The sequence below is a fragment of the Chrysochloris asiatica genome, unplaced genomic scaffold (genome assembly GCF_000296735.1).
Source record: "Chrysochloris asiatica unplaced genomic scaffold, ChrAsi1.0 scaffold00058, whole genome shotgun sequence".
NCBI lineage: Eukaryota > Metazoa > Chordata > Mammalia > Afrosoricida > Chrysochloridae > Chrysochloris > Chrysochloris asiatica.
The window spans coordinates 17312158-17333099 of record NW_006408576.1 but is presented as its reverse complement, the minus strand read 5'-3'; the positions used below and the strand labels follow the sequence as shown (position 1 = coordinate 17333099).

The 20942-nt window shown below is 43.1% G+C and overlaps 1 protein-coding gene across 2 annotated transcripts in view; it reads right to left on the bottom strand.

Annotated features, from left to right (window-relative positions):
- Positions 1–17792, bottom strand: part of ASAP2 (ArfGAP with SH3 domain, ankyrin repeat and PH domain 2) — a 281424-nt gene extending 263632 nt beyond the window's left edge. Inside the window, exon 1 of one of the 2 annotated variants that reach the window (XM_006863981.1) lies at positions 17625–17792. In XM_006863981.1, coding sequence (XP_006864043.1) covers positions 17625–17750 — 126 coding nt within the window. In that variant the 5' untranslated portion in view covers positions 17751–17792. The remainder of the gene's footprint in view (positions 1–17624) is intronic. The other variant, XM_006863980.1, reaches the window with a different exon arrangement.
- Between the last annotated feature and the right edge of the window lie 3150 nt (positions 17793–20942).

Genomic DNA, 20942 nt, shown 5'->3' with positions numbered 1-20942 from the left:
ACCATCGATTCTGACTCTAGAGAACCCATGTGACAGACTAGAATTGCCCCATAGAGTTTTCTTGGCTGTAATCTTGTAGATTAAATGGGTTCAAATTGCCAACCTTTCGGTTAGCAACCAAACAATTATGAATACGTATACTAAAAAACAAATCTACTGCCATCAAGTTAATTCCAATTCAGAGTGACCCTGTACAGGGTTGCCAAGCTGTAAATCTTTATAGGGGCCGAAAATCTCTTATTTCTTCTGTGGAGTGCTGCTAGGTTTGAACTGCCAACCTTGTGGTTAGCAGTCCAGTGCTTATCTCTTACAGGAGAGCCAAGAGAAGAGAGGATGATCAGAAAAAGTAGAGTCAGGAGACTGATAAATCCTGTTGCCAACAGAAGTAGAATTCTAGAAGTCCTATAGCTCATCTATAACAACCCTCTGTTTTTACAAATAAGGCAACCGAGGCTGGACCAGTGCAATGGCCTGCTTAAGGTAGCCTGGACCAGTGCAATGGCCTGCTCAAGGTCTAGCAACTGGTTAGTAACAGGATACTGCAATCATGGAAATAAATATAACACAAGGACTTAACAACACTCTCCCTTCCTTTCAGTATCTCCCCAAAGTCCCCTAGCTAGCTATAAGATGCTGACTCCTCTCTAGCCAAGTCTGCCTAAACATCCCTGATTCATCCTTCAGTGGCCACCTCTCAAAACAAATTTGCTGACACAAAGAAAATACTCTATGGATCTGCTTACTGCCTTCCTGGCTCTTGAGTCCTTTGTTCATGGCCTTGACAATGATTTCAGTCTCTTAGCTCTGAGGGGGTCAGATCTGCCTCTTAATTCACACCAAGGCAGTTATGTCACTTAACTGACACTTCTGATCCTCATTACACCTAGGGGTTAGTGTTTGATGGCCCTTTTTAGTCTATCACAATTTTAAGTCAGCAACATGGGGACCAGCCTTCAGAAGATCAACAATTATCAACCTGTGTTAAAGAAAACCACAGAAACACCTAAGGTCGTATCTTAAACAAGCATAAAGATCACAGCAGGAGAGTATCCAGGTAGTGCCTTAAAGGATCAACAGGAGTAGGACCCAGAAGGACACAAGGCTAAGACAGCATGCTCAGGAACCAAATGATTGGCTGAGATTCCTGTTCTATCAACTGTTGTCAAACTCACATTCTTCAATTTTATATACATAACAATAGGACCTACCTCAAAGGATTGTTGTGTTAAATCATCTATTTAAAACACAACCAAGGCTTATCAAGGTTTAAAGAAATGTCAGCTGCTATGGGAGTTCTGGTGTGGTGCTGTGGGTTAATTCTCCAGACTGCAAAGCCATTTGAACTGCAAGGTCAGCGGTTCTAGCTTACCAGTTGCTCCTCGGAAACCCTATACAGGGTCGCTATGGGTCGGAACCGACTCGACAGCACTTAACAACAACAACAACATAGTAGCTGTAGCTTTAAAAAAAAAAAAAAACTCCAATAAGATCGTGCTTTCTTCTGGAAAGCTAAGTAATGAAGCTCCAGGATCCAGATCACCTGGCTAGAATCCTAAAAGATAAGAAAATTCATCATTAGAGGGAACAGTTCTTTATCAGTCGCCCGATGTTACTGACAGCATCTGTGTATAAAATCATACTGAGTAAACTCTAACACTAAGTAGAAAGATGACATCATTAATAACACTATGAGCAGGGCAGACCCCCTGCCAGGGTGTGAGCAATGCCTTCCCCCCTCCCCCACACACACACTCACTCCTCTATTGAGCTGGGAATGTGAACAGCAATGAGAAAAGTAAAGAGGTACAATTTCAGAAGCAACTAGGACATGTGCATGGTGCGGCGGAGAGGAAACAGAGTGGCAACTAGGGTTTACCAGAAGTACCCACTCAAGAAATGTGATTTACTAAAACTAGCAGCAAGGTAGAGATTCTGCTAGTCACAGAGACTTCAACGTGAAGGCCTTTCCTGCTGCAAACACTACGTTGGTTGCTGCAAGAAATAGCAGCCTGGTGTCAAAATGCTTGAGTGTGAACACCATCCACTTACTAGAGCTCTGTGATCTCGGTAAACTTGCTTAACTTCTCAGGCCCTCAGTCTCCTCACTTGTAAAATGCGGAGAATAGTATCTACCTCACTGGATTTTTTTGTATTGTTATTTTTGTTAAGTGCCCTCAAGTAGATTCTGACCCATAGCGACCCTGTATAGGGTTTCTGAGGAGCAGCTGGTGAGCTTGAACCGCTGACCTTGCAGTTCAGATGGCTTTGCAGTCTGGCAAATTAAACCACAGCGCCACACCAGCACTCCACAAAAGCCTCCAGCATCTGGTATTCCCAGGTGGTCTCCCATCCAAGTATTAACCAGGCCTGACCCTGCTCAGCTTCCGAGATAAGACAAGCTGGGGTGCATTCAGGGTGATTATTAAGTGCCATCAAATCAGCTTTGGCTCACAGCAACCTGATGTACATATAACAGAACAAAATGGGGGCAAATCCTGCGCCATCCTTATAATCACTGCTATGTTTGAGCCGATTGCTACAACCACTCTATCAATCAATGTCACTGAGCGTCTTCCTCTTTTTTGCTGACTCTACAAGCATGATGTCTTTCTCCAGTGACTATTCCCTCCATAATGTACCCACAGTAAGCAAGACAGTATCTCATTTTCCTCACTTTGTAAGGAGCATTCTGGCTGTACTTCTTTCACAACAGATTTGTTCATTCTCTTGTTACTCCATGGTATGTATATTCAGTATACTTCCCCAACACCATAATTCAAATGTGCCAATTATTCTTTGTTCTTCCTTATTCACTCTCCAGATTGTGCACGCATATATTTGCATGAGGTGCACCTGAGTCCTCAGAGCTTTTTAACAGTTAAAGAAGTCGTTTGGAGCAATTAACTAAATTATACTTTATGTGTGTAAAAAACTTAAAAGCATGCCTGGTACACAATAAGAGCCCAATAAATATTAGAAAGAAAAGATGAGGAAAACAAGCACATGCACAATGACTGACAGTAACAATTGATTCATGTTCTGAATATCTCAAACACACTCAGGCAATATTAGTGCAAATATATAACCTCCCCAAAGACTGCAAAATCTCACTAATAATTTTGGGTAGAAAAGGCCCGTATAGCTACTATCACTCATAATCAAGCTTGCCCTCCACAGTCAAGGACAGGGCAGGAGATGCTAGGAAAACAAGGTAAAAATAGGAGAATCAGCCTACAGAGAAGCAGCCAATCACAATTTTAACTACAGAACACATTAAGATCCAATTTGCAGCTTTGCTATCTCTCAAGCATACATAAGTATCTGAACTAACTCAAGGGATCCTGAGAAACTGCAAATCCCTGACCTTGAAAAAAATACGATTATTGTTGTTAAGAGACGTCAAGTCTGTACAGGGCTCCCAAGGAGCAGCTGCTGGGTTTGAACTGCCGACCTTGTGGTTCACAGTCCAGCGCTAATCCTACAGCGCCACACCAGGAGTCCATTGTCCCAGCTTAGGGTGCACCCTAAGAAAAGTCTCAGCTACAGACTTTAAAACCAATTCACAAGAATGACAGAGTCATAATTATGAAACTTGTTTAGATGGAGTTGTTACAGAGGCAATCAATCACTCAAAAAAAAATTTAACTAAAAGAATCTTAGCCATCAAACTTGAATTCAAGGAATTTATAACCTTGGATTTCTATTAACCTCTAACTAAATTTAACATTGTCTTCAATTATGAATGCAAGCAACACACCATGGTAGTATTAATAATACCTGTGACAGTCACAACACACATAAAAATAAATTCCTACCACATCGTTGTTGTCATCAAGTTGGTTCTGACTCATAGCAGCCCTGTACAGGGTTTCTGAAGAGCGGTTTGGTGGGTTTGTACCATCAACCTTGTGGTTTGCTGTCTAGAGCTTATCCTACAGCACCATACCAGGACTCAAACCACTTTATAACTCTTCATTTAAAAGTTTAAATTTTCACATATGAAATCACTAGCAGGATGTGTATACTTTAATGACAAAGCACTTTAATAATAGTTTTCTACTCTCAAATTATCTCAAAATATTGTTTACACTCATCATAGCTTCAAAATTAGGTACTTTTAGAGCCACTACTAAATCTTGATAATTAATGCTTTAATAAAAAAGCACATTAGTACAGCAATTCTTAAAAGATGCTTTACTAACTGAACCTTCAATATAATTGGTTTCTTTGAAAGCCTATGTACCTTACTTATGCATTAAAATATCATTTTGAAAAGAAATCTTTCAGCTTCACTAGATTGTCATGGGGGTCCATGGCATAAAAAGAGTTAAGAGGATGAAACATAATTGCACACAAAGCATGAAATTATAAGTGATTTAAAGGGTAAGGAGCTAGTCCTTTTTACTGTTACAGGGTCAGCACCTGGCAGGGACAACGGACAGGGGGCTTCAAAAAGTTTATGAAAAAATTTCATTATCTTTCTGTTGTTTTAAAAAAAAACCTTTTTATCGTGAACTGAGTGACAGTTTACAGAGCAGACTACCAGTTTTACATTCAGCAGAAAATATACATTGCTTCATTACAATGAATGTAATCTCTTCCATGTACCACCAGTTAACAGTATTTACCTCTATTTCCTTTAACTTTTACACTCTTCCCTGTGCCTCCTGCTACCTTCATCTCTCTGTCAACCTACCTCTTACTGTATATTGCCTGCCCCATCACCCACATTAACATGCATCTATCCTCCAACTAGTGAATAACTCTCCCAACCTCCAATAGCCATCACAAAATGTTTCTTTTATCAAGGAAATATTTTACCTTTTTACAATAGTTGTTGTTTACAACAGTAGTCTCATACAATACTTGTCCTTCTATAATTGACTAATGTCACTCAGCCTAATGTCCTCCAGGTTCATCCATGTTGTGAGGTGTTTTGCAGATTCATTATTTTTCAACATTGCATGGTATTCCATTGTGTGTATGTACCAAAGTTTAACCACTCTTCTGTTGATAGGCACTTAGGTTGTCTCCATCTTTTTTCTATTGTGAATAGTGCTGCAATGAACATATGTGTGCATGTATCTTATTCATGTCACAGCTCTTACTTCTTGAGGATATATACCATGTAGAGGAACTGATAGATCATGCGGTATTTCAAACTTTTAGAGAAAGTACCATATAGTTTTCCAAAGTGGTTGCACCATTTTATAGTCCCATGAGCAGTGCAGGAGGGTCCCAGTCTCTCTACACCCTCATCAGCATTTGCTGTTTTTTTTTGTTGTTGTTGTTGTTTTGTTTTCACTTTGTTGTTAATGCTGTAAGATGATATCTCATTGCTGTTTTGATTTGCATCTCTCTAATGAGTAATGATCCTGAGCATTTCTTCATATGTTTGTTGGTCGCCTGAATGTCTTCTTTGGTGAAGTGTCTGTTCATGTCCTCTGTTCATTTTTTAATTAGATTATTTGTCTTCTTCATGTTAAGGCATTGAAGTGTTCTATAAATTTTGTCTAATATGTCATTGCCAAACATTTTTCCCAGTCTGTAGGTTCTCTTTTTACTCTTCTAGTGAAATTCTTTGATGCATATAAGTGTCTAATTCTTAGGAGGTCCCAGTCATCTATTTTGTCTTTTGTTTGCATTTTCAGTTATGTTTGATAGTGTATGTATGCCCTGTATCAGAGCCCTTAAGTTTTTCATTGATGATCTTTAAGGGAATAATTATGGGTGGAACTATGTTTCCCAAAAAAGGTTTACATTTAGGTTTTTAATCTATTTTGAGTTCATTTTTTGTAGATTTCCAAAATGATGGATTTCCAGTTTTGCCAGCACTATTTTTTTTTTTTTTTTAAGATACTACTTCTTTCCCATTTAGCGCATTTTGGCCCTTTGTCAATGATCAACTGATCATGGGTGTATGGATTTACTCCTGGGTTCTCAATTCTGTTCCACTGATCTACATGTCTTTCATTGTGACTACTGTGGCTGTGTAGTAGGTTTTGTGATCAGGAAATGAGAGGCCTTCTACTTTGTTCATCTTTTTTAATAATGCTTTGCTTATCCAGAGTATCTTTTGTTTCCATATAAAGTTAGTGATTTTTTTTTTCCCCATCTCTTTAAAGAATGATGTTGGAATCTCAATTGAGATTGCATTATATCTATAGATTGCTTTGGGTAGTATTGATATTTTTTCAATGTTTAGTCTTCCTATCTACTAACATGCTATATTCCTCCATATCTACAGGTCCCTTTTGGTTTCTTGTAGTAGCATTTTGTAGTTTTCTTTGTGTCTTTCATTTTTCTGGTTAAATTTATTCCCAAGTATTTCATCTTTTGGGTGACTATTATAAATGGTGTTGTTTTCCTTTAAAGAGCTTGCTTTATTAGTGTAAAGGAATTCAACTTATTTGTGTATGTTGATCTCGTACCCTGACACACTGCTGAATCTATCAATGAATTCCAATAATTTTCTTGCTGAGTCTTAGGGGGAAAATTCCATTATCTTTCAATTCCAGCTTTTTGTGAATTTTTAGAAACTTCCTCATATTGTTGTTAAGTGCCGTGAAATTGGTTCCTATTCACAGAGACCCTGTATAGGGTTTTCAAGGAGCAGCTGCTGGGTTTGAACCACCAACCTTGTGGCTAGCAGTTCCATGCTTATTTTACTGTGCCACACCAGGACTCCATATAGTAGATGCCTATCTATACATGGTTGCTATGAGTCAGAACCAACTTGATGGCACTTAACAACAATAATTATGGACTGAACTATGTTTCCCAAAACTACATGCTGTAAACTCTAACTTGGATACCTGTGGTAAGGAGCCCAGATGACACAGTGGTTACGTGCTTCATTGTGGCTGAAATGTTCTTCAGCAGCAACTCTGCAGAAGAAAGATGTGGTGGTCTTCTTCTGTAAAGATTACAGCCTTGGAACCCCTACGTGGGATGTTGTGAAATGTGAACAGCATTCCGGACATCCAAGAAAGTTTCAACTACTCATCTGCTCAAAAACAGGCAGAAAGCAGCCCACACTACCTCTCTGGCCCTAGTCTACACAGCCCTGCTTTACTCTAGTCCTGGTCAGTATCTGCAGCAAAGCATAACAAATATTCAGGACTGGACCCAACACAAGTTCTATAACTAGTTGAGCAGCACACAGCTGGCCTCTTGACACCAACATAAAACAGCACCAGATAGGATAGTGCCAACTGTACCACAGGGGCACTGGAGTGTCCTTTCATCAGGTAGTCTGAATGAACTGGCTTTGGCTGTTACCTGCCCTGGAGCAGGAACTGTGCTTTGTTCTCCACTATCCCACTAGTGACTATGAGTCAGAAGCTAATTGACAGCAATGGGGATCCCACCAGCACACGTACTGAGAACCTGTCAGCAGGTCTAGACAGCTATTCTCACACAATGGACCTCAACTGGACCTTCTTCACCACCTCCATGGCTCCCATCCTAGCTCCAGCCACTGTGGCCTGGATGACTGCAAATGTCCCTGCAGTTCAGTCCCCGCCAGAACCACCACAGTGAACTTTAAAAAAAGGTTAACCAGGTAATATAGCTCCCCTGAAGGAGCTCTGGTAGCATAGTGGTTACGAATCAGGCTGCAAACCTTAAGGTCAGCGGTTCGAAACTACCAGCTGCTCCGCGGGAGAAAGATGAGGCTTTCTACTCCCGTAAAGATTTACACCCTCGGAAACCCTGTACAGGGTCGCTATGGGTCGGAACCAACTCGACGGCACATAACAACAACAACAACAATAGCTCCCCTGCTCAAGACACTTCCATTGTACATAAAACAAAAGCCAAATTCCCTCCCTCATGATCCATAAAGCCATGCTTGATCTGGCCAGCTTTCTGAAGGGCTTCTGCCCCATCTTCCTCTCCCTCATTCTCTCCTCTCCAAAAACACTGGTATTCTTTCTGTCCTTCCAGTCCTTTGAGCCCATTTTCATTCATATCAGGGCCCTCTCACATGCTGTTTCTGGATTCAGATTTTCTGTGACTTACTTCATTCAGGAAGGAGCTCTGGTAGCATAGTGGTTACCAGTTGAGCTACTAATTTCATGATCTTCAGTTCAAAAGTATCAGGGATTCCATGGAAGAAAGATGAGGCTTTCTGTTCCTGTACAGACTTATAGCCTTGGAAACCCATACAGGATCGCTATGAATCAGAACCGACTCCACAGCATACAACCACCGCCACCTCCACTTCATTAAGGCCTCTGCTTAAATGCCACCTTTTCAGAGAGGCCTGTCCAGGTTTCAATCTCCTGGATCTCCAAAATAATTTTCTATTCCTTTATTCTATGTAATTTTCCTTTATAACACTTACCACTACCTGACAAATTACATAATTACTTGTTTACTGCAGTGATTACCAACTCCATTTCAGGGGAGACTTTAAAAGAATGCCAATGATTCACGTCCCACCCAAACCAATTAAATCAGAACTTCAGGGAGTGGGGCCAGGCATCTCTAGCCACAAGCATTTGTTAAGTGATCCTATAGTGCAAATAAGGTACCTGGAGATATTAAAATGTTGATTCTGATTTACCAGGTTTGGGATAAAGTCTGAGATTCGAATTTCTAATGAGTTACCCGGTGATACAGATGCAGTTAGTTAAAAAATAAAAAACGCAACCCAAATTCACTGCCATCAACTTGATTCTAACTCATTAAAGACCCTGTGTAGGGTTTCTGAGACTATAAAAGTTTTTACAGGAATAGACAGCCTCACCTTTCTCCTGAGTACCTGCTGATGGGTTTAAACCACCGACCAAAGCATAACCCACAGTGCTAGTCAGTGGGTCTAAAACAGCAGTCTCCAATAGAATTTTCAATGATGATGAAAATATTCTCAAACTAAGATGTCCAATACATTAGCCACTCGTCACATGTGGCTATTGAGCACTTGAAATGTGGCTTGTGCAATAGAGAAACGGATTCTTTAATGCTAGTGGAGAAAGATGAACTCCACAACACACTGGTCATTGCAAGCCTCAAATGTACTTGTACATGCTACACAAAGAAAGGTACCTGTGCCCCGAAACACGGTATAAGAGAAAAATCAACGATTACTCCAAACTCATAACCTGAGCAACCATCTGCGGATTGAGTGTCAATGAAAATCCCACCACAGAGATAGCTACCACCTCAGGAGTCAATAAACATTTACTTAAGGCAGGTAGCTATGGAAGCCCAGATGAGCCACCCTAGTGACTAAAGCATGTGTGACCTACAGATGACTACCTTGACTTCAAGTCACACCTCACCAAACAAGGCCCTCCCTAACTGCAGCCCCAGGCAGAACCAGTCACTCCCCTACCTGTCAGCTACAGGATTCTGTACATTCTTCTAGCCACAATCCTCACAGCATTTTATTGCACTGATGTGTTTCTAGAATGTCTGTCTCTCCCATTAGTCTGTAGGAAAATGGAAGATGACCATATCACCTCACCCTCTCACTTGTATTGTGAATGTTCTGTCTGTCTGCCTCCTTCTGAGGTCACCTGCCACCTAGCCCACATCCTCTCAGGAGAGCTGGGCCTCAAACCAGAGCCTGAAAGAGAGGGCTGTCTAGCTTTCCTGAGCTGGAACGGCCGGGAACTACCCAGATTACAATTCCCAGGGCCCTTTCCCTCTCCTGTCCTCACCATATTTTCAGTACGGGTGACTCGGGCACATTCCATCAACAACCCCAAACACCCTTGGTGGCTTTGTCAGGGGTAGAGTGTGCCCTGTAGGCAGGCAAGAAGGCTTGGGTGCTGTGTGTGGGTGGGGGTGTAGGCTGTACACTGTCTGCTGGGTTTTCACCACCAAACCTTTGCCCGAGCATCCAAGGCTTTTATCAACAATCTAGAGCTTCCACTGAGAGCTTAAACTGCAGCAGCTATTGGCCACTCTCCCACTGACCCTCTACTCTCACCTGAAGGCAGCCTGCCCTCCCCTCTCCTGTGCCCCCCACCCCACGAGTAGAAATTGAGGAAGTATAAATGCAGGTGGCAGTCAACTGACATAGGGTCTCTCAGGCCCTGGATATCCACATGCCCTACATCTCAGAGCTCCTTCTGACCACAGCCTGGTCTAGTCTGGCTGCCCCTTAGGGCTGGAAAGTAAAGCCAGGCCCCAGGGTCCCAATTTTTCCCCAGCCCAGAGGGCAGCTCTTTCAGGACAGCGGCTGCCACTGCCTTGGTCTCAGCCCACTGTGGGCACCCAGGACTCACTGAGTAGTGTCCTATTCCAGCCTGCCTTTTTCTAACCCCTCCTTGCCCCTGGTCCACCCAGCACCCCTGTGGCTGGGGAGGGAGACCACACTCACATCTCTCTTCCCAGGCAGTGAGATATTACGCAATACGAGCTTCCTTTCTACGTGCACATAGGGTCCAACAGTCAGGGACTCCACTGGGGACCTCGATGTTCATTACTGCCAGATGTGCACTGCTAATGCACAAAACAGTCGAGATAGACTTTTTTACCATTGTAGTAAATGCAGAATGTCAGATCATGAGGCAGTCCGTAAGTGAGCAGTGTTGCTGTTGTTGTTAAGTGCCGTCGAGTCGGGTTCTGACCCATAGCCACCTTGTATAGAGTTTTGGAGTAGCAGCTAGTGAGGTCAAACCACAGGCCTCCCAGTTCAAGCAGACTTTGCAGTCCAGTGCATTAACCAACTGTGCCACACCAGTAAGGAGTAGGTGTATTCTATTCCCATCACCCCGACTACCACACTGAAGGACTCACTAAATCATGGACAGATACAGGGTTTAGAACCCACCAGCGTGGCTACTTTTTTTAATGTTTTATTGTGAATTATGTGATAGTTTATATGGGAGAACATTAGCTTTACATTCATCCTATCGTGTATCATTTCATTGCCATGGTTACAATCCCCTCCATTCATCATAAACCAACCAAAGGGTATACCCTGCAAGCCTGCTCCCTGGTCGTCAGCACACAGCCTCTCCCTCCCCCTCTCTGGGCCTAAAGTTCCCAGCGGCTCCATCTCTCCAAGTCATCCTCTCTGCTTCCATCTCTGGCATCACTGCTTCTTTGGGTAGGGTCCTGCTCTCCACTCTTCTCCCTTGATGGTCCCAGAGACCTCTGCTCCTAGACTGCAAAGTCAATCATTCCCCTCCTTTTGCTACAAAACATCTACCTTTACATTCCCAACCCTCACAATCAGTCCTGATAACAATTATTCACTATTGTATCACAAGAGACCTATCCTCATCTCCTTTCATCAGCCCAGCTCGGGCAAACTGGATACTACTCAGCGGAGAGTCTACCTTGCTCCACGCCCTCTGGATGTAGGTTCCCCCTTGAAAGCTTGTAAGCTAGTCACTTCTTGCCTTTGTAGCACCCTCCATTTTGGGTAGCCAGTGTCCAAGTTGCCCATCCATGTCTACTCTGTGTATAGAGGAAGTGGGTATGATCCTCGCTGCAAATATTTGTTGCCTCTTTTGAGCTACCGCTTCCATAGGTGTAGGTCAAGTTCATCAAATTGTATCAGATTACTCTTTTTTTCCTCTTCTTTCTTCTTCTAGTTGAGCTCTGATCACCCAGCCATTGAAGCCAGGTCAAGTGGGTATTACCTGCTAGTATGGGTGTTCTTATGCATAAGCCCTCTCTTCTTATCAACTGGATGCTACACTCTCCACCCTAGTCCTCTGTGGCTATGTCACTGACTCTGTGCCCAAGAGTCCCCAGGTCTTGCCACACTGCTGGCCAACCAGGTCTCCACCCAGGGTTCACAGGAATCTATTGAACATTGTAAGATTTAAGTCACAGCTTCATTGCTGTTTTTCCCTCACTTTCAAGGAAGGGGTATGCCCTGAGGGGTCCTGACCACTTGCTTTGATGTCTCCAGGGTGAGCAACTTGCTTGCTCTTTTTTTTTTTTTTTCCCATTATCTTTTTTTTTTTTTTTTTAAGGTTTTTATTGTGGATTGAGTGAAAGTTTACAGGGCACATCATCAGTTTCACATTCAACCATTCATATAACTTGTTTCATTACATTGATTATAATCCCTTCCATATGCCATGAGTTAAAAGTATTTCTCTCTATCCACTTTAGCTTTCTAAAAAACACACAAACAAAAAAACCCACTCAGACATATATAATAATTTATATCTCCAAAGGGCACATTCTGCAATTCTGCTACTGGCCACCAGCTCTTAGTCCTTCTCTTCTTAGTTGATGAATCTAGAGTCCTCAGCTGCTCCCCTTCTCCATGCCCCCATCTCTGCCTCCATCTCTGGCACTGCTGCTTCTCTGGATAAGGTCCCACATTCTGCTTGTGTGTTCCTCTCTTGATGGTCCTAGGGTCCTCTGTTTCTGGACTGTAATATTAACCACTCCCCTTTTTTTTTGTTACAAAACTTCTACCTTTACAAGTGTGACAGTCGCAATTAGTCATGATAACAGTTATTCACTATTGAATCTTACGAATCTTATCCCCATCTCCTTTTACCAGACCCATCTAGACAAGATGATAACTATTCAGTGGGGACTCTTTCTTTCCCCCCACACTCTTAACTAAGCTCCCTCTTGAAACCTTGTAAGCCAATCACTTCGTGCCTTTATTGCCCCCTCAACTTGCTTGTTCTTGTAGTAATCAGCATTGCAACTTTTAATCACAAGAAAAAGAAACTGATTCAGCAGTGAGAAAACAAAATAATGTAAAAAGATTATTCCTCCTTAAATGATTCAGATTTCTATAAACAGTTCATCCAAATTTCAGAACACAGCATAAAAAGAGGGTCTTGTTTGACCACAGAGGTTCTCTTCCAAAAACACTGATGCACTGGTCATGAAGCGATATCTGACAACAGATTCAAATTCTGATCATCTGGGATTTGGGGAAATTGTTTTTTCTAAGAAGTCACAAAGGGCTAAAATAGAGAGTCACATTCTTGCCTGAGAAGCACGTAGGCCGGGTTCCCACTGTAGCTACTGGGGAGGTGGATTAGGGCCCCTGGGAGTCTTTGAGGCCCAGATGCTCATTCGACCCCTGCAGTTAGAATCCTCTGCTTGTGATAGCAAGGAGATTTCCAGGGTAACCAAGGACAACACAGTAGAAAATTATGGCCCCGGAAGGAAGTAGATTAAATTTTAATACTTTCAAGTCAACATCAAATTTATGCTTAAAACTACACATCTAACAATGCCAAAAAAAGCAAGACAGAAGGAGATTCTCACTAAAAAACATAAATATTCCAAGTATGTATACAGTTCTTTGCTATTCTGAGAATACTTCAAAGTGTCGAGGCTTAAAGAAATCAAGACAGAAACACAACTAAAGAAGGGTGGGGAGTGGGGAGCTCACTTTTCCATTGTATGTCACAGTTACTTATTTTTTTCCATAATTTCCCCAAACACAAGGCTGACTCCAGTTGCAGCTCCATATTTTGCTAAGTTTGCTAAAATCAAGCAACATCATTACCTCATCCAGAGAAGTGATCTCTACTAAGTGAAAATTTAACATATAGATATTCTTACCTGCATATTCCCTGTCATAACAACAAACTGGTTTAAAAAAAAACAAGCATGGGTTAATACAGAGCAGTAGGGGATCCATGATAGAACTCTCACTCTTCATGCATGAGACCCAGGTTCAATTCCTGCCATGATGCTTAAGTTTTCAGTTACTTCTAGACTAAGATAGACTAGAAAAGAAAGGCCTGATGATGTACTTCCAACCATCAGCCAATGAAAATCCTATGGGTCACAACAGTCTGATCCCATGGTGCATAAGACTCCAATGAGGGTGGGGGATGGCAATTTACAACAACAGATACCTTGTGTTTTTTATTATAGATCCTGGGTGGAATAGTGGTTAATCACTCGACTGCTAACTGAAAAGGTGGCAGTTCAAATCTATCAACAGTTCCAAGACAAAAAGATTTAGCACACTGCTTCTGTAACGATGTGCAGACTTGGAGACTCTATGGCAACAATTCTGCTCTGTCCTACAGGATCACTATGAATCAGAATCAACTTGATGGCAGTGGGTTTGGTTTGGGGTTAGTTTTTGATTCAGTCACTTGTTCAACAATTCATCCTTTGCCCTACTATGAAGTGTTTCTACTTCTCCTCCCTACCCTTGTATTAAATACCATCTTCATTCCACCTAGTGATTCTTTGGTCTTAAAACCCTCATGCGTTCTGCATACTGACTATATAATATAATCTGTGAAACAGTTAACATTTAATTTGCTTTATCAGTTTCTATCGGACACTGTGCCGTGTTTCACCACAACCCTCTAAAGTAGAAACGCACTGTCATTGTTATCCTGAGTTTAAAGTTGCGGACTATGAAAAAACTTAAGGTATCTCACCCAAGTTCACACAACTGGCAAGAAGTGGCAACTAAACTTCAACTCACATCACTATCTGACAAAGGAATAATTGACAAAATGCAGCACTGTTAAAAGTAACAGGAAGCAGTGTAGTTTTTGAAAAAAGTATGGAGCCAAGTTCAAATCCCAGTCCTTTCGAACACTAGTTTTATAACCTTGAACAAATTACCTAAACTCTCAGAGTTTCAATTTCCTTATCTATAAAGCAAGGATGAGGAATACATACAACAGATGTAAAACCCATGGTATAGGATGAGGATTCGATAGTTGTTATTTGGTGCCATTGAGTCAGTACCAATTCATAGCAACCCTATGCACGACAGAATGAAATATTATCTCAGCTATAGGTGTGCAAACCAAAAAGCAATTTTAAGTTGCAAAATCAGTTTCAGTTACATTAGAAATAATAGGCTCACAAAGAGTCCCTGGGTGGGACAAACAACTAACTGCTTGTCTACTAGCACAAAGGTTGGCAGTTCAAACCCACCCAGAGGCACCTTGAAAGACAGACCTGGCCATCTGCTTCTGAAAACCCAATGGAGCAGTTCTACTCTACATACATGGGGTAGCCGCAGTCAGAATCAACTCACAGACAAACAACAACAAAGGTTAATCAATTAAAGTTAGTTTAGTAATTCCCTAACTTAGTTGTTTAAATATAAGATCACGAGCTTGTAAATTTTAAGTTTATTTCTGTCAAGTAACTATGTCATAATAATCACTCTTTTGAATGAAAAGTAAATGTTTGTTTAAGACCAAAATATGTGGGCATCATTTGTTATAAGACCATAATGGAACAGAATATTAAATACTATGGAAAATAACATTACATAAAGAAATTCTCAGTAATTCCTTTCAGAAAGTACACAACTTTAAAATTTAGTCATTCTATGAATCCAAGTTCGTATGTACCCACCACAAAATACGTATATTGGATTTACGTGCAGTGAGATAGACCTGGAAAGCATTTCACTTTTCTCCATTTTTGAGACATTAACCAATTCTTGTGCTTAAATGGCAATGGGGAGCAAGTTTGCAAGTGAATAAAATGACCAAATCTAGTATCTTTTTAATCTACTAAATGAGCTCTAGATTAATCTCCTGCACATCATACAAAAAGAACTTTGGAATTATGTACTGTAAACTAAAATCAATCAGAGAAAGGGTATGCCAATTTTGATAGCAATTCTTATTTCTTGGCTTTCCAACATCTGTCAGTGTTAATAGTATTTAGCTAACAAAATGCAATGAGGGAAGGAAACAGAACTTTAAACACAATCAAGTATTTTCAAAGGCATAGGGTACAAAGCTTCCTTCAAGAAATATTTACCTCATCCGCACATCATGAATATTTTCTTCTTGTTTTTCAACCAGCATTTCTAAACAAAATTCATGCTCTCATCCCCACCACTCATCTGAAGGCATCAAGTTCACCCTCACTGATGAAGTAGAATTACGTGATACAAAGATCACAGAACTCACTACAAAAGACTCACTAGCTTTATTCTACCCAAAATAAGGAGGTCAGGAACTTTTGATTTGACAATATTATTGGCTGTTTATGTCTGTATTGAAAAAAAAAAAAAAGTATCCATTAAAGGAAATCATTCTGGATTTTTTCCCAATTCCTAACTACAGATGCTTTGTTCAAGTGAACAAAAAAGAAAAAGAAAAAGAATGCCATTTTTAATCTAAGCTCTCTAACGACATCTCTAGCCCAGTATTTCTCTACACCTAACAAAGATAAATGTAATTATCTATTCAATATTGTTATATTTGCAGCTTGTAAATCAGTCAGTTCTTATAAGCCAAGCAGAATGCTAATCTTCAAAACGGCCCTCAAAAAGAAGGAACCAGCACCACACACCCTGAAAAGACAAGTGATTTGGCAGACCAACAGTAAATGTGGGTCCCTGCACCTTTCACTACTGCATGCTGCTTTAATTTCCAACCTAAACTTGTTAATTTCTAAGTGTTCCCGCTCCTCAACTGGAATCCCGCTGGTTAACGGCTAACCAGAAGGTGACCAGGTCAAACCCACTAGCTGCAACCTGGAAAGTCGCTGAGTCAGAACTGACTCAAATACACTTTAACAACAGCAACTAGGCATAGTGACTTTGCACCTTTAGCCACTTAATAGCCACTTAAGTAAAATTAGGCCTTTCCCAGATTGATACATAAGGGACGTAGGTATTTAGGGGTTTAGGCAGGTAAGATGCAAGTAACTAGTGAAAGGCTATGAAAGACCTTGGGGATCTAAAGGCACCGGTTTTCCACACCTTGCCTGAATTCCTCATTTTTGTACACCGTGTGGAATTCGGCTCAGGCCTTTCAGGCTAAGACTGCACACCTTTTTTGAGCTGCCAGTGTTTGCTGGCACTGTAGAATAAGTCCTCAACCATAAGGTCGGTTTGAACCACAAGGTCGGCGGTTCAAATTCACCAGCCGCTCCTCGCAAACCCTATACAGGGTCGCTATGCATAGGGACCCACTCGACAGCACTTAACAACAATGTCTGCCCTAGACCGACCTGGCTGCGGAGGCTCAGTACACCCGAGTCCAGGAGAATCGGGGAGCTGTCGAGGGGCTCAAATCACACAACGCCTTCTCCCAGCCCAGCAACTCGGGGTGTGTGTGTGTGTGTGGTGTGGGTGTGTGTGGAGATGAACCAAGGCAAATTGCAGGGCTGAGGCATTCTAAATCAAGTTGATGAATTCCGAGTTTCGCTCCAGCGCCTGGGAAAAGGTTCGGGTAAACCCAAGCTTCCGGACCCAGGGGAAGTGGCGGGCGCAGGGGGGTCTCCAGCTCACCCGCCGACACGGACTTGCCTGTCAAAGTTAGCCGCAAAAGGGGGTGAGGGAGCGACATAACCACAGGAACCCCGCGAGAGAAAAGAGGGAGGGGGAATTTTTCTTTAAAAAGGCCAAAAGGTAACCATCAACCATCTCCGAACAACCCACACCGGGAACAAAGAGCTTCTGTTACAAGCAGAATTAACCCTGCCGTTTCGGGATTTGGAAGGGGAAAAAAAACTTTTCCTATGGACAGGGGAGAGGAAGGGAAATGGGGGATCTGGGGCGGGGGAGGGGGGCAGACTCTCAAACCTCGCCGGGAGTAGGGACGGCGCACAAGGGGAGGAAGTGCAAGTCCCCGCGGAGCGCGGGGCTGGTGGGTAGCGCTACCTGCGGTGCGGGCTGCCGCGCTGCGCCCGAGGGCCCGCATCGCGCCCGGGAGGCCCGGCCCCGCCACACTCACCTCCTCGATGGCCGCCACCGTGTTCCGGCATTGGGCAGTGCGGGTGGTGAAGCTGGAGGCGGTGGGTGCCTTGTAGTCTTCGTGGGTCTCGGCCACGAATTCCGACACGGAGATCTGGTCCGGCATCGCCTCAGCACAGGGGAGCTGGCGGCCCGAAGCGGGAGAGCCGCCGCCTCAGACGCAGCGGCGGGCACCGACCTCACAGACGCCGCCGCGCCCGCAGCTCCTTCTCGGTCCGGCGGACAAAGGGAAGCTGGCCAGGGGCGCCGGGGCCGCTCACTGCAGGAGCCGAGCGCCGGTAAGAGGGAGCAGGTTCGCCGCCCGCGGTGCCCAGACGCAGTCCGGCTGGCGGGAGAGGAAGGGCAAGCGCACAGCCCGGCGCAGCTCGGCCCCGGCCCGAGTCTGCAGCACCGCGGCCGAGGGCTCCTTGCGTCTGCCGTCACCACCAGCTGCCCCTTCCTCTCCCGAACGAGCCCCCGAGACGGGCGCACCGAGCCGGGTGGGAACTGCCCGCCACCCAGCCTCAGGCACCGACAGACTCCCGCGGAGAGGGGGCGGGTCCGGGGCGGGGGCGGTGGCCGACACGGCGCGGGGCGGGGCGGGGCGGGCGGCGGGAGGACCAGGCCGCCAATCCGCGCGCTCGCCGCCGCAGCCGGGAAGCTAATCCTGCAGGAAGGAAGGCGGTGCGCGCCTCGGCCGCTGCGGAGTCTTTACCGGCCGGCGCCCTCCGCGCGCTGCATTGTCTGGGAGTTCGGGTGCCTCTGCACCGCGCGCCAGGACTCGAGGGTGTGCCCTCCGACAGGCCCGGCCACTGGATGTCCTGATACCAGCCGTCCCTACCCGGGTTGAAGTCCATTGCCAAGGCCCTTCTTCCGATTCCTGGCTTTGTGAGCGTGTGTGCAGGTTACCTACAGACACTCTCTGGCCCAAATTGTAATCCTCCCTTCCGTGTCCCAACCACACCCGTTGGTTAGAACCTTTCTTAGGCTCTCCCCCTAAGCCACTGGGAATGCCTGTCCAGTCAAGGAAGAAAGTATGAGGCGTTCTCCCCCTTCAGGTTCCCTCTCTACCAGGGTAGTACCCAACAGACTGGGATTCAATAATAATGGTAAATTACCATATTATGAATGTTCATGTGCTTTACATATAGTTTTTTAATCCCCTAAACCACCTAATGCATAGGAAAGACATTATTTTACATAGAAGGCAAACAATTTGCCCAGGAATACACAATGGCAGAATGCAGATTCAATCCCAGGTCTCCAAATTCCAAGTTACAGAGGTTCAGAATGCTTACAAGTTTACTTAGCAAATGTCCCAGTTATGTTTCCCTAAGCTTGCACAAAAGGCCTGGTGTGATGCTGTGGGGTTGATGCTCAGGGCTGCAAAGTCAGTTTGAACCTCAGGGTCTGCAGTTCAAGCTCACCAGTCGCTCCTTGAAACCCTATGCAGGGCTGCTAGGGTTCGGAAACAGACTGGACGGCAATTAACAAATACAACAAATTAGCACAGTTACAGGTAATTCTCAGCTGGAAATAGTGTTGAGACTCAAGACTAGGACCCACCCTGGGAAGTTAACTAAACACTCCAAAATAGGTATTCTTGTAGAAATGGAGGGAACCAAAGGAGTTGCAAGAGAATGAATACAAGGGTTTTTTTACATTATGCTTTCACACAGAATATGCAACAATATTAGAGAAATGTCATAAGTGATCCATTAAGGAGTTTGAATCATTACAGGTTATTATTAGCAGGTCTTAAAGAAATTTTCATAGTCACTCTTTTTTAATCCAAAAGCTCTGAAGACACTTGTCAAGTAATATCACACTCCATAACTCTATACCAGGCATGTGGCATGGTTTCTGTAACTGCCAGCAATAAAACCAAGAGAAACTTCACAAAAACCTTTTGTGCATCTGAAAGGAGGAAGTGTGACAGACATTCGAAATTCAATATGTCAGACAAAGCAGTCTCCTAACACTGCAGGACAGTGGGTTAGTCAATCTTTTTTTTTAAAGCTCCTATATAAGAGTTTGTTATATGAGGTGGGAGCTTGGGTCAGACATTATGTATGGCCTCTGGTATTTTAGTAACATTGTATACGAACTTTGGCTTTTAAAAAGTACTGTGTATTGATGGATAGCTTTTATCATTGTACTAAACAATAACAGTTTTTAAAACTATTTCTCCCTTCCATTTATTTTTATTTCATCTTTTAAATATCTTTGAGAAATTTTTCTATAACTTCTACTATTTAAGTATTATATGTATAATTTATATTAGTACATCCTTTCCTTCAGGGATAGGAGCCCTGGTGGCACAGTGGGTTAATCGCTAAGGTCAGCGATTCAAACCTACCAGCCTCTTTATAAAGATTTGTTGTTGTTGTTGTTGTTATGTGCCATGGAGTCGTTCCGTACCTGTACAGGGTTTCCGAGGCTGTAAATCTTTACGGGAGCAGAAAGCCTCATCATTCTGCTGCGAAACAGCTGGTAGTTTCGAATTGCTGACCTTGCAGTTCACAGCCCAATTCATAACTACAGCCTCAGAAAACTTATGGGGCAGTTGTACTCTGACCTCTAGGGTCACCTTGAGTCAGAATCAGTTTGATAATAGTAGGTTCTCCTACATCAGTCTGTTTCTTTCTACCTAATTTCCCAGCTATCATCTTTTTATTCTCCTTTGTCACTGAATAATATTCTAGATAACTTTTCAGATCTTGATTTTTAGAGTGTGGAGTAATAAAGGTTACAAGTTGGACTCCAAACTACAAAGTCAGTTATTTGAATCTACCAGTTCCTCCAAGAAAGGTTTTCTGCTCCAATAAATATTTACAGGCTTAGAAACCCTACATAGGGACTCTGAGTCAGAATCGACTTGATGGCAGTGAGTAGTAATGGGTTAAGAGTCTCTGGGTGGTGCAAATGGTTAAGTGCTGCCAAAAGATTGGCAGTTCAAATCCACCCAGAGGCAGGTCAGAAGATAAGCCTGGCATTCTGTTTCGGAAAGATCACAGATAATCCTTTAGTTATGGGTCAAAATCCCATGGAGCACACATGGAATCACCATGAATCAGAACTGACTCAAAGGTAGCCAACAACAACAGTATCACACTACAAGGGATTTTAGGAGAGAAAAAAGAGTAGTTTTTCCTTCATGTCTAGTACAGCATTGTTGTCAAATGTTTGAGAGAGAGGACTTAAACCGCAGTCCAGTTCTTATTGTATGGTGCCACTGTGCATGAGCCAAAAGAATCAAGACCTTTACATATACAAGGATAGGTAAGGTTAAGCGTGGTGTTAATCGGTTCTCTCATTA